Source organism: Schistocerca nitens, chromosome 2 (assembly GCF_023898315.1).
Source record: "Schistocerca nitens isolate TAMUIC-IGC-003100 chromosome 2, iqSchNite1.1, whole genome shotgun sequence".
NCBI classification, from domain to species: Eukaryota; Metazoa; Arthropoda; class Insecta; order Orthoptera; family Acrididae; genus Schistocerca; species Schistocerca nitens.
This window is the reverse complement of record NC_064615.1, coordinates 352,871,435-352,886,502: the sequence shown is the minus strand read 5'-3', so window position 1 is coordinate 352,886,502 and position 15,068 is coordinate 352,871,435. Positions and strand designations below refer to the sequence as shown.

Here is a 15,068-nt window from a genome sequence, read left to right as displayed (position 1 = left end):
ATTTCGTAAGAGAATATATATATTTTGAGGCTACAGTGAAGATCTCTAGCTCTTTAAATAAGTGTCTGCAGGATCATCTTGGATGAGCTCCAGCAATTATTCTGATTACACGCTTTTGTGCAATGAACACACTTTCACTCAATGAGGAGTTACCCAGAATATGATGACATACGAAAGCAGAAAATGAAAATAGGTGTTGTAAGCTAATTCACTGAGATGTACAGGGTGATTCAAAAAGAATACCACAACTTTAAAAATGTGTATTTAATGAAAGAAACATAATATAACCTTCTGTTATACATCATTACAAAGAGTATTTAAGAAGGTTTTTTTTCACTCAAAAACAAGTTCAGAGATGTTCAATATGGCCCCCTCCAGACACACGAGCAATATCAACCCGATACTCCAACTCGTTCCACACTCTCTGTAGCATATCAGGCGTAACAGTTTGGATAGCTGCTGTTATTTCTCGTTTCAAATCATCAATGGTGGCTGGGAGAGGTGGCCGAAACACCATATCCTTAACATACCCCCATAAGAAAAAATCGCAGGGGGTAAGATCAGGGCTTCTTGGAGGCCAGTGATGAAGTGCACTGTCACGGGCTGCCTGGCGGCCGATCCATCGCCTCGGGTAGTTGACGTTCAGGTTTCATAACTAACCTTTTTCGTAGGACTCTCCATACAGTTGATTATGGAATTTGCAGCTCTCTGCTAGCTCTGTGAGTCGATTTTCCTGGGCTGCGAACAAATGCTTGCTGGATGCGTGCTACATTTTCATCACTCGTTCTCGGCCGTCCAGAACTTTTCCCTTTGCACAAACACCCATTCTCTGTAAACTGTTTATACCAATGTTAAATACACCACCTATCAGGAGGTTTAACACCATACTTCGTTCGAAATGCACGTTGAACAACTGTCGTCGATTCACTTCTGCCGTACTCAATAACACAAAAAGCTTTCTGTTGAGCGGTTGCCATCTTAGCATCAATTGACTCTGACGCCTAGTCAACAGCGCCTCAAGCGAACAAATGTACAACTAAATGAAACTTTATAGCTCCCTTAATTCGCCGACAGATAGTGCTTAGCTCTGCCTTTTGTCGTTGCAGAGTTTTAAATTCCTAAAGTTGTGGTATTCTTTTTGAATCATCCTGTATATCACCAAAATTTGCAATGACCCTAATAGCGAAAGTAGCTGAACTCAAATGTTTCAGCAGATCTTCAGTGCGTTTTTTCCAGTTCAACCCCTCATCATTGCATACACATAGAAATTTTAAATATTCTACCTTAGCTACCGATTTCTGATCGAAGCCTATATTTACTAATGGTGTCATTCCATTTACTGTGTGGAACTGTATGTACTGTGTTTTGTCAAAGTTTAATGAGAGCCCATTTGCAGAGAACCACTTAATGATTTTCTGAAAAACATTATTTACAATTTCACCAGTTAATTCTTGTGTGTTGGGTGTGATAGCTATATTTGTATCATTGGCAAAAAGTACCAGCTTTGCATCTTTGTGAATATAGAATGGCAAGTCATTAATATATATTAAGAACAGCAGAGGACCCAAGACCGAACCTTGTGGCACCCCAATCATGATTGTTCCCCAATTTGAGAAGTCACCAGTTTTTTGCATATTATGTGAACCACTTATTTCAACTTTCTGCACTTTTCCAGTTAGGTATGATTTAAACCATTTGAGCGCTGTCCCATTCATACCACAGTACTTGAGCTTATCTAGAAGTATTCCATGATTTACACAATCAAAGGCCTTTGAGAGATCATAAAAAATCCCGACGGGTGACTTCCGGTTACCCAGAGCATTTAATATTTCATTAGTGGAAGTATATATAGCATTTTCTGTTGAAAAATCTTTCTGGAAACCAAACTGACATTTTGTTAAAACTTTGTTTTTACAAAGGTGTGAAGCTAATCTACAATACATTACTTTTTCAAGAATTTTGGTTAAGGCAGTCAGAAGAGAGATTGAGCGGTAGTTGTTGACATCAGACGTATCCCCTTTTTTATATAGTGGTTTAACAATGGCATACTTCAGTCTATCTGGGAAAATACCGTGCTTCAGCGAGCTATTACATATGTGGCTAAGAATCCCACTTATCTTTTGGGAACAAGCTTTTATTACCCTGCTGGAAATGCCATCAATTCCATGTGAGCTTTTATTCTTGAGAGAGTTTATTATCTTCCTAATTTCAGAAGGAGAGGTGGGTGGAATTTCAATTGTATCAAATGGTGTGGGTGAGGCCTCTTCCATTAACTGCCTTGCTTCTTCTAATGAACATTTAGATCCTATTTTCTCTACAATATAAAAAAAATTATTATTCAAAATGTTTTCAACTTCGGCTTGTTGTTTGTCAGGTTGCCATTCGGTTTGATGGTAATGTCGTCATCCTGAACTCCTGGTTGCCCTGTCTCCCTTGTAATAATATTCCAAATTGTTTTGATTTTGTATTAATCTCAGACATGATGCACATGCTTCTGGACTTTTTAATAACCTTTCTTAATGTAGCACAGTAGTTTTTATAATATTTGGCTGTTTCTGGGTCATTACTCTTTCTTGTTGTTAGATACAGTTCCCTTTTGTGGTTGCAAGATATTTTTATTCCTTTAATAAGCCAAGGTTTCTTGCATGGTTTCTTATAATTAGATTTAACTACTTTCTTGGGGAAACAGTTTTCAAATTCTCTCACAAGTGTATCATGAAATAGCTATATTTTAAATTAGCATTGGGTTCCTTGTACACCTCATCCCAGTCTAACTGCTGAAGATTTTCGCTGAAGATTTTTTCGAGATCGAGAAAGGCAAAGTGTAGATATTTCGACTTCTCGCGGTGCTTTTCGATAAGCGGGCGAGCTGCATGTTCCACAGCCCTTCACGAGACCTCATTGATTGATGGAGAGACTGATAATTTGTTAGATCCTTTTATCGATGATGCGCTCGAATACTTCCGTGGTGTGTGACAGAAGGCATATTAGGCAGTAGTTGTTACATTCAGCTGGACTTCCCTTCTGCTTCCAAATTGGAACTGTTGTGCTACATGTTCAGTCAGCTGGAATCGTTTCCTCTTCAATGACCTTATTAAAGTAATCCATCAAACTGTCAGCTCAATCCCAGTGTTTTGATTTCCACAAGTCTGCAGGAAGACCATTTGTCCCCATTGCCTTTCCATTTTTCATTTTCTGTAATGCTTCGGCAACCTCGTCCTTGGAGACTGGTGCAATGGGTCCCTTTACTGGAGTCAACACTGGAATTGGAGCATGTGGAAACTCCTCATTGCAAATATATAGTCAACAGTAATGAGGGGGGGAAAAGGTTGTTCTTATTCTCTGTTGTATTTAAAATTGCGCTATATGAGTGAATAATCTTTGATTTAGAGCTTAACTTGTGTAATGTTTAGTTTTTGTAATGCACGTATGCTGAAAGAACATTTACTACTGCATAAAATCAAATTGTATTGATGTACTTAACTTGGATGCAGTGATACAATTAAATTTGATTTCTTGATGGAATCTGTTCTGTCATGTTTTGATACCCCGAGTTCACAGAAAAATAGCTTTTTTTCATCGGAGTTTTCAAAAACTACAGACACGAAGGACATCCAGGTCGGTATTACTTCTTAGTTATTTTGTTTCTTTGTTGCTTTACAGTGCATGCCTGGATTGTAGTTGGCAAAATTTAACATTATTTCAAGTTTTCATTTTGTGAGCAAAGAAAAGTATGACGTTTGAATAATGATGTATCTTTATTGTACTTGTAAAGTGTTTTCTTCCTTGTGCTAAAAATTAAATTTATTTACTCTTATTGAGTTTGGGTCTTCTTTTGTACAGCCCATTCTCAATAAGTACCAGTTTATTTCTTATGCAACGTAATTTTTCGTATTCCTCCACCACCGTGGATCCTTGCTCCTTCCATCTGCGTCAATACAGAAAAGTTTCCTTATCCCTAGCCAGATCCCAGTCCCACATATTATTCCTGCCTTGTTGCTTGGCTCATGGAGTCCCCTCTAATGGCCTTACCATCAAATTAACCCATCTCTGGCTGCCACCCCTCCTTCCACAATTACCTTCACCTGTTCAGGTTCTGCCAATCCTTAGCTCTCACTAACATAGTCCTGTAGAACCATATGAATCAAGCCCAAACCTCCTTGCAGTACCGTCTCTCCACCCACAAAATTCTCCTGCTATGCAATCCCAAATTCCTGGAACCCATAACACACATTGAAACTCTTGCACTGCAGGAACTTGAGCAACATGCACAACTCCACTTCAAAAAGCTCTCCATCATGCTCACTTCCTACTCCCACCTTGAAGTGCTGCTGTCCACCACCTCTACGACGACCTCCAAATCTCCCCCACATCCCCTCATAGCTGACAGACCCTGTCTCGTAGACCTTCTACACTTACCCCACCCTCCAAAACTACCTCCCACCACCACACAGAATCCAAAACCTAAACAGACCTGCAACACCTTTTGCCCCACTCCCAAATTCAGTCATGCAGGACTTGTTAAAGACCGTCTCTCCTTCTCCCGGTCACTACAGTGAAACACTTTTTGCCACTAACCCTACCAATCAGACTCAACCAAAGACCAATATTGAACCTTGCCTAACTCAATTAACCCCTCTATCCAACTGTGATCCACCCCCACTGCCTCCAAACCACCCCCTGTTAACTTTCCAGAATTTCTTAACCTCGAACCTTGCCTCACCATCATTCCCCAAATACCTCAACATGTAAACTAACCTTATATCCACAGAAAGGACTGCAGTCCACCATCTAAAAACCGATCCTGACCTTATAATCCTACCTGCGGACAAAGGCTCCAACACTGTTGTTTTGAACCTCAAGGATTTCCTGGTGGGAGGACTCCACCAGCTGTCAGATACTTCCACCTACAAACCTTGCCACAGTGACCCCATTCCAGTAATCCAGCAGGATCTCCAGTCACTACTCAAATCCGTAGGCCCATTCCAGAACCTCTCCCCGGACTCCATCTCTCTGCTTATCCCTACCACTCCCCACACTCCTACTTTCTACATGCTTCCTAAAGTCCATAAACCTAATCACCCAGGATGTGAGAGACTCTTTGCTCTTGTGGACCAATGCCTTCAACCTATTACCTGGAATCTACCCTCCTATATGAAAGATACCAACCATTTTCTCCACCGACTCTCCACAGTTCCTGTTCCTTTACCAAACAGTGCCCTGCTCATCACTATTGATGCCACCTCCCTGTACACCACATCCCTAATGCTCGTGGCCTTACCGCTATCGAACACTACCTTTCCCAATGCCCGATGGATTCCAAACTAACATTGTCCTTCCTAGTTGCCATGACCAACTATATCCTCACCCACAATTACTTCTCCTTTGATGGGATTACCTACAAATAAATCTGGGATACAGCTATGGGCACCCACATGGCACCATCCTATGCCAACCTATTTATGGGCCATCTAGAGGAATCCTTCCTAAAACCCCAGAATCCTAAAACCCTCACCTGGTTCAGATTCATTGATGACATCTTTGTTACCTAGATCAAAGGTGAGGGCACTCTATCCACATTCCTCCAGAACCTCAACTTCTCCCCCATTTCCTTCACCTGGTCCTACTCAACCCAACAAGCCACCTTCCTGGATGTTGACCTCCACCTCAAAGATGGCTACATCAGTACCTCTATCCATATCAAACCTACTAACCACCAGCAATACCTCCACTTATATAGCTGCCACCCGTTCCATACCACGAAGTCCCCTCCATACAGCCTAGCCACCTGTGGACGCCACATCTGCAGTGATGAGCAATACCAAGGGTCTCACTGAAGCCTTCGCTGACCGTAATTATCCTCCTAACCTTGTACAAAAACAAATCTCCTGTGTGTTATCTTTCCAGTCTCCCACCACTTCCCAAAGTCCCACCATCCAGCCACAGAGGAGCATTCCCCTCGTAATTCTGTACCACCCAAGACTGTAGCAACTGAATTACATTCTCTGCCAAGGTTTCATTTACCTCTCTTTGTGCCCTGAAATGAGAAATGTCCTGCCCACTATCCTTTCCACCCCTCCCACAGTGGTATTCTGCCGTCCACCGAACCTACACAACATATTCGTCCATCCCTACACAACCCCTGCTCCCAATCCCTTACCTAATGGCTCATACCTCTGTAATAGACCTAGATGCAAGACATGTCCCATACATCCTCCTACCACCACCTACTCCAGTCCAGTCACTAACATCACCTATCCCATCAAAGGCAGAGTTACCTGTGAAACCAGTCATGTGGTCTAAAAGCTAAGCTGCAACCACTGTGCTGCATTCTATGTAGGCGTGACAACCAGCAAGCTGTCTGTTGGCATGAATGGCCACTTACAAACTATGGCCAAGAAACAAGTGGATCACCCTGTTGCTGAACATGCTGCCAAACATAATATCCTTCATTTCAATGACTGCTTCACAGCCTGTGCCATATGGATCCTTCCCACCAACATCAGCTTATCTGAATTTTGCAGGTGGAAACTTTCCCCACAATAAATCTGTCATTCCCGTAACCCTCCTGGCTTCAACCCTCATTAGTCACTTTCCTCACCCATCCAGCCCCTTCCCTGTTCCCATTCCAGCACTACACAGCCGTCATTCCACCACCACACCCAGTCTTTTTACTTCTCTCCTTTTCCGCTACTTCCCCCCCCCCCCCCACCCCTTTCCCTCCCCACCTCTCTCCTGCCCTCCGTGTAACCTGCAGCATTTTGCTGTCCGCCACGCCCACCATACTATCCCTCCCCCTCTCCGCTCCAGCCTCCTCCTTACTCCCACCCATTCGCCACTCCTACCATGCACTGGTGCTGCTCCTCGCAGCATGGTTTAAGTTGCCTGAGACTGCAGTCGTGTATGTGAGTTGCATTTGTGTGTGTGTGTGTGTGTGTGTGTGTGTGTGTGTGTGTGTGTGTGTTTTGTTGATGAAGGCCTTAACGGCCAAAAGCTATAATAGTGAGAGTCTTTTGTTGTGCCTATCTGCGACTCAGCATCTCCGCTATATAGTGAGTAGCAACTTTCCTTCTCGTAATATTATCTTATACAGCTAGCTAGCCTTTGTTAAATAGCTGTAAGATGAAAGTTTATCTTAAAAAGCCTAAACTGCTACTCTTTTGTTGTGCCTTAAATGGAAATGTAGTATGGTGTACTGCAACAATTTTACATCTACCTGACTATTGATGCTCATTTTTAATTCAAACTCATTTCTAGAACAGGCAGCTAGACTTGCACCAATCTGCCCTTAATGTCTTCCTTGCAGTATCTATCATGAGCGAAAGTGTCAACAGCAGACTGGTATTGGATAGTGATTCAGTAGATAACCATGTGGTTTCCACAATCACTAACCCAAATGGAACTTTACAACACATGCATAGTGAAATAGACTTGTATTAATTTCAGTCAGAAATTGTTTCATTATTAATTTCTATCTGTAGTTGTTAAATAGATACAGGGAAGGCTTACCATAGAAAACAATTGAGTGACTTTGAGAGGTGGCATAGGGAAGGCATTAGAAGATCACACAGGCAAAAGGACAACACCGACTAGGAATCCTTGGATATCACAGGAAATATTTGATGAAAGGAGAAAATATAAAAATGCAGCAAATGAAGTGACGAAAGGGAATAAAAATGTCTAAAAAGTGAAATTGATAGAAATACAAAATGGCTAAGCAGGAATGGCTACAGGACAAATGTAAGGTACAGAAGCATGTATAACTAAGGTAACGATACTACATGTAGGAAAATTGGAGACCTTTGGAGAAAAGAGAAGCAGCTATTTGAAAATGGGAGAGCTCCGATGGGAAACCAGTTCTAGGAAAAGAAGGGGCAGCTGAAAGGTGGAAACATTATATTGAGAAGTTTCATAGGGAAATTAACTTTAAAACAGTGTTATAGAAAGGAAAAAGAATGTAGTTGGTGGTGGTGAAGACAACGACAATGACGACAACGATGATAAAATGGGAGATATACTGGGCAAAGAATTTGACAGAGCACTCGAGGACCTAGACCACTAGAGGGCTCTGAATTGCCACATTTAATACAATGGTGTGTAATGTAACTATGTCGGTGCATGACCAACAATGTGCTGTAATCAAGTTTCAAATTCAAGAAGTTCGTTCATATGTGGAGCATCCTTTCCTTCAGGATGACAATACCAGAACACACATGAGCACTATGACATCTTCAACAGTCCGACACATTGGCTTCATTGTCATTGATCATTCTCTGTGCAGTCCTGACTTGGCCCCATCTCCTTTCTATCTGTATCAATAACTTAAAGAACACATTTGAGGATGAGATATTGTTATGAAGTGATGCAAGCAGAGATAAGATTGTGACTCCGTCGACAAAGTCAGATATTCCACAGTGATGATGGTATCAACAAACTGGTCTCTCGTTGGAAGAAATGTGTTTGTTGCCACTGAGAAATAAATATGTAAACCTGAAGAATACAAGGTGTAGAATGTTAATAATGTTTGTTGTAAATACAATAAATCTGTAAGAGTTTTCACTTTAAAAATTCAGAAACGTTACTTTTCAGCACACCCTCGTATTTACAGGAGAATGGAAAAATGGAAAAGGCTGTCCTGGGGAAGATCAATTTGAGATCACAGAAATGTAGGAACACTCAATGAAACTAAGACTTATCCTAGAAGATATATGAAGGAAGACAAACCTACATTTATAGCATTTGTAGATTTAGGGAAAGGTTTTGATAGTACTGTGTGAACTGTGCTTATTGAAATTTTAAAGGTAGCAGGGTTAAAAATACAGGCGTAGAAGAGTAATTTGCAACTTGTAAAGAAATCAGATTGCAGTTATAAGAGTTGAGAGACACGGAAAGGAAACAGTGGTTACAAAGAGAATGCAACAGATTAGCAGCCTATCCCTACTGTTATTCAGTCTGTATTTTGAGCAAGCTGTGAACGAAACAATGGAGAACTTAGTTAAGGGAAATAAAGTTTAGGGAGAGAAAATAAAAGCTTTGCAGTGTGCCAGTGACATTGTAATTCTGAACGTAATGGATAGTGTTTTGAAAACAGATTGTAAGATTGACATTAGTAAAATGAGGGTAATGCAATATAGCCAAAGTAAATCAGGCAGTACCAAGTGAATTAGATTAGAAATGAGACTAATGAAATAGTAGATTAGTTTTTTTATTTGGACAGTAAAATAAATGGTGATGGCTAAAGTATGAAATATACAAAAATGCAGATGGGCAGTAGGAAACAAAGCATTTCAGAAAAGAGGAATTGTTAACATCTAAATAAATTTAAGTGCTTGTAAGTCTTTTCAGAAGGTATTTTTGTGGAGCGCAGCCTTATATGGAAGTGAAAAAGGGACAATAGGCAATTCTGACAAGAAACTTTCGGAATTGGGTCCCATAGAAGAATGCTGAAGGAGAGTAGACCAAATAAAAAATGAGGTATTGAATTGGATGTAAAAAATGAGGTATTGAATTGAATTGGGGGGGGGGGGGAAGAAATATGGCACAATTTGACTAAAAGAAGGAATTTGTTGATAGAGCACATCCTGTGGCACCAAGAAACTATCAGTTTGGTAATGGAAGGAAGTGTCGGGTGTAAAAAGTGTAGATAGTGACCAATGCTTGAATACAATAAATAGGTTCAGATGGATGTAGGTTACAGTACTTCTGAAGATACTTACACAGCATATACTAGCATGGAGAGCTGCATGGAAGCAATCTTCGGACTGAAGACAGTGGCAACATCTGGAACTAGAGCTTGTTCTAAATTCCACTGTGAATTGTTATTGATAAAATTCTCTCAAGTTTCCAGCCACATCAAGTGGTTTAAAATCCACAAGCTTTCAGTCAAGTACTACTTGGTCATTGTCATGTGTTCACTGTCTTCTGGTTGCTGCTACCATCCGTATATGGCTGTATTGTCTTCTATGATGTTCATGATGCTTGCTCCAGTGCTATATAAGGTAATATTTTCATTGCTTACACTGCAGGCCCAATTCAACCTTGTGATGGCCAGGTCCCAAACTGTGCTTAGCTGAAGACCACCATCTTTATTGAGGATGTTGTCACAAAATTTTATGTTGATTGCTTCTTATATTATGCTGTCCTAGAAACTTCTAGTCTATGTAATAACAGATGTCTCTGCTAATGCTAATTTCTCAGCGTACTGAAGATGAATGCACCTTGTGTTCTGCACAGCACTGTTCAATAGTGCGCACAGTCTGTCCAGTGTAAAACTGGCCATACCCATACAATATTTTATATACTCCTTGCATTCTGAGGCCTTCATCATCTTTCACAGGCTTCATGAGTTGCCAAATATTTGTTGGAGCACTGAAGATCGAATCGATTTTATGCCTCTTTTGGAGCTGGCTAATCTGTCCTTTTACTGAGCCACAGAACAGCAACAACACAAGCTTCTTACAGTCCTCCTCAGGGTCCTTCTGCTTTCCTGTTTTCAACAACATGGCCTGCAAAAAAATCTGGTGGTTGTTGTAGCGATCTTCCTGGAATACTTTCTGTAAGTGGCTCAGTTGCTTCAGCAGGTTTTCAGCATCTGAGATGGCTTCCGCTTGGTGCACCAAGATCCTCAGAATGTTTCAGCAATTGTCAGTGATAGCTGTTAGCATGCAAATATTAGCATGCAAATATCGGGTTTCTGTAAACATTGTGGCAGAGACACCGATTTGCTTTACCGCGATCAAGGACATTGAAGAATGACAAGGTGCCGTCTGTCTCTACCTCCATTGTGATTTTGGTGTTGTCATGGATATTGTTGATGTGGTCCAAAAATTCTCCCAGCTTTCACATCCATGAGACCAGGCAACAAATGTATCGATGTAATGATTAAAGCAACTAGGCTTTGCAGGAGCTGTGTCCAGGGCGATGCCCTAAAAATGCTCCGTAAGTAAGTTGGCTACAACTAGAGCTAATGGGGTCCCCACTGCGACACCATCTGTCTAATTAGAATATTCTTCATCATGCACTGTTATTATTTGATTTCATGGACTAACAGAAAATTTTAATCTTTTGTTACAGAAGTTTTGTTTTCAGTAAAGTTCGTTGCCCTTAAGTTGCGGGCTGACACAGATATGTTCGGTTATCTACTTCTCTTAATATTCTTACACCATCCTTCTGTATAATAAATACTTTTTTACTGTAGTTGCGCTTCACCAGAAGATTAAGACATCGGACTGTATTGAGCAGAAGTATGGTGGCAATCCAATCTGGAAGTCAACACAGTGAGAGAGATTTCTAAATGCAAAGTAGTCATTAATGAGCTTTTTGGTTAATTTGTCTAGATGCTAGTGCCACCTCAGTTTGTTATCCTTAATGGATGCCCCAGAACTTGGAGCGTCATCTGTTTGTGTGTGTGTGTGTGTGTGTGTGTGTGTGTGTGTGTGTGTGTGTGTGTGTGCGCCATTGATTGCTATTTCTGATACCTGACAACTGTTTTTATTTGTTTGGCATATTATAGAATTGAGCATAAATAATATTATGGGTTAAGCTGATACTTTGAATCAGTTGTAAGCCTATTCCATTATTATCCTGTCTTTGTCCAGTATGGATACGAGTGGGCCCTTTCTCAGCATACTTGCCATTAGCTTGTCACAGCTTAAAGGTGAAAAAAGGTCCCTAGTTTTCATAACTATTAGTTCATTCCCCAGGAAAAAAGAGGGATAGTTTGGGAAGTCGGAAAGGAGGGCAGGTCACTCTAGCTTCAGGATGAGAGCGACCTACCTGTAGTGAGGACAAGTGGAAATGAAAGTGAAGGAGAAGGTGTGAGGAGAGAGGAAGAGCTGCATTTACTATATATTTATAAATAACAGTCTTTGCAACTGAAAGCATATTTTGGCACACTAGTACCCACTGTTAGAATAGCATATTGCTCTGCTGCACATGAGAAACAAGTTGGCAGCATATGACTTTTACATTGCAGCATGTCATATGGCACTTTAAGCTGTAAGGACTGTTGTTTATGAAAGTATGATGTAAATATGGCTCCTTTTAGTCTAGCTTGTGTGAAATTGAGTTTCATAAAACTGAATTGACACTTAAGATTTAAAATTGCCAAATCAAATGGTGAACATGTATTCTAATGCCAAATCATATTGATTATTGCAGTGCAGTTTTACAGTCACAGGAGAAGTTGTAACTTTCAATATTAATTTGGATATGGCATCTGACATTTGAAGTTTTACATAAGGTTAAAACATGCATAGAGATCAATCAGTAGTTACCCCGTAAACTACTACCTTCACTGTACACCCATGTTCTCCACTGCACTTTATTGAAACACACAGTGTCTTGTACCATGTACATATATTATCCGATTAACTGGTGTATTTTCCTATAAGCCGCCACTGTAAATAGCAAACCCATAGTTGTTTTTAATACTGCTGAATAATATGTATCAAATGATGTGACAGAGTGGTTATTGTTATATTCTAGCCAACTGCAAGTGGCTGTGTGGAAGCCCCGAGTGAGAATAAGAAGAAAAAAGTAACGGGAGTTGAATTAGATTCTCTCATCACTGAAGTGCAAGACATCCTTCCTCACCTACAAGATGGATTTATAGAGGTAATTATTTGTCGTCAGCACTCCATCCTTCATTGTTAAAAGTTGGTAACCCATCACACAATCCTCTTTACAGTCTGTCTCAGTTTTTCACTGTCTTCCACATCTTTGAGTAGCTGGCTCCATGTTTGGTGTGTCTTCTCCTTTATCTGCTCCATCTGCCATCTTGGTGGTCTTCCCTTCAGTATCTTCCCACCAACTTTGCCTTGGATGATCACATTTTCCAAGTTATCCTTCTTTTGTCGAACTATTGGCCAAAGAACTGTCATAGTTGCTGGAAACAAATACTGGACAACCTATTCTCCACCCTGAGTTCTCGAAAGATGGATTTGTTGGTCTGTTTGTCCATCCATGATATTCTCGGCAACCTCCTATATGTCCACATCGTAAGAGCATCAATTCTTTTGCTGTCCCCTTCAGTTAATGCCCAGATTTCAGAGCCATAAAGGAAAACTGAAAAAAAAAATCAGAGATTTCAGCACACTCAATGTAGAATGTCTGTTTAAGGTTCCATTTTTACAAATCACTGTCAACTTCAGTGTAGCATCTCTCCCCAGAAAAGTTCTACATCATATTCCCTGTATAAAGCCACACTTTTTCTTAACCAGTGAGCCCAGGTAAATCTAAATCTACATCTACATACATACATACTCTACAAGGCATCACATGGTGCATGGCGGAGGATATCCTGTACCGCTACTAGTAATTTCCTTTCCTGTTCCATTTGAAAATGGAAGTAAAAATCGACTGTCGATTTGCCTTCATATGAGACCTAATCTCTGTAATCTTATCTCAACATGCTAATTCCATTTCATATTGCTTTGTAATGTTACATCTAGATATTTAATCAACGTAACTGTCAAGCAGCACAATGCTAATGATATACTCAAACATTTTGCTACTCATCTCTACTAATGTACATTTTTCTACGTTTATCAGTAGTTGCCATTCATAAACGAAATGGTCAGCTTCTGCATATACTGATAGAACCTGATTAGCTGGTAGTAAGTCACCTCTGTTATTTACCATGATCTTTGGGTAATATAACAATGAAAACAATCACTTAGTGATAAAATTATTTAATTGGATGGATAAAGAATCTACTCACCAAGTGATGGCAGAATACACACGTAAGATTGTTGTGATTGGCAAGCTTTCAGAGCCAGTGGCCCCTTCTTCAGGCAGAACCTTTCTGCCTAAAGGAGCCACTGGCTCTGAAAGCTTGCCATTCACAACAGTCTTTCATGTGTGTGTTCTGCCGCCACTTGGTGAGTAAATTTTTTATCTATCCAATTAAATAATTTTATCATGATCTTGGTCTTTTTCGTATAACTGACAATCCAAGTTTCTCATTCCCTTTATTAACTCTATCCAGTAGCTCCTTCATTTCCACTTGTGATCCTGTGCACAGTGTGGTGTAATCAGCAAATCGTACAAAGAGAAGTTGTGATAGAATGCACCCCATCTGACTCCCTTTAAATGTTTCAAAAGAGTTTGAAATAGTCTTACCAAATCTGATAATGCAGTGCTATCGGAGTAGAGATTTCTGATAAGGATAATAAGATTATCAGTAATGCCCATTTCTGCTAGCATGTTCCTCAGTTCTTTCCATCAAAAACGTGGCTGTAGGCCAAGAAGCAAAGAACTAAAGGAGTAATGAATTCTCTTTTTCAGTTATCTGTCCAGCATTGTGAATCTGCTAGTGTTCTTTATTATACAGAAGCCCAACTTGCTCTAGTGGTATATCTGTATTTAAGTAGGTTCTCAGGCGTTCATGAATGACATTTGGAAGAATATTGCTGGCAAGTGAAATTAATGAAATGGCTCTGTAGTTTGCAAAATGCTGTATGTTTCCTTTCTTATGAAACAGGATCATTATCGACATGATCCAGTCTTCTATCCACGTACCATTAGTCTATATGTAATTACATATTTTGTGCATGATTTCCAAACCCAAATCTCAAGATGCTTTGATCATTTCAGTAGTGTAAGGTCAGATCCAGGTGCTTTGTTATTTTTCCCAGTTTAGCTAAAGTTTTTTGGACCACTTGTAAGATGTTAGGTTCCTTCTTTACTGGAATGTTTGCACAACTAAGTTTTCCACCTTTATCCATATCAAACTTGTTGCAGTATGTTCTCCAGTGATCAGTGGCTTGTACTATATTGGTTATGGTTAGACATGTGCCATCTCCCATGTTCTACAACCCATGTTCATTGTTTCAAGGATCTTTTTAATTTCAGTGAACATTCTTCTGGTCTAATTGCAATCCCGGAATTTCTCAGTTCTCTCACATGTTTCATTGATGTAATTATTTGAGTGATCCCATCCCACAAGTCCGTAATTTCCAATCCCTGCTTAAAGCCTTAGGCCCTTCCCAGAACCTCGCGCATGAATCCATTTCCCTCCTCACCTTTGTGACACCCCACAGATCCATCTTTTACAGCCCCATAATCCA

At 40.3% G+C, this 15,068-nt stretch overlaps 1 protein-coding gene across 3 annotated transcripts in view; it reads left to right on the top strand.

The window, feature by feature from the left end:
* LOC126236167 (activating signal cointegrator 1 complex subunit 2) overlaps positions 1–15,068 on the top strand; it is a 174,710-nt gene that overhangs the window by 92,750 nt on the left and 66,892 nt on the right. For all 3 annotated transcript variants that reach the window (XM_049945262.1, XM_049945261.1, XM_049945263.1), the window contains exons 9-10: positions 3,495–3,618; positions 12,487–12,615. In XM_049945262.1, coding sequence (XP_049801219.1) covers positions 3,495–3,618; positions 12,487–12,615 — 253 coding nt within the window. The remainder of the gene's footprint in view (positions 1–3,494; positions 3,619–12,486; positions 12,616–15,068) is intronic.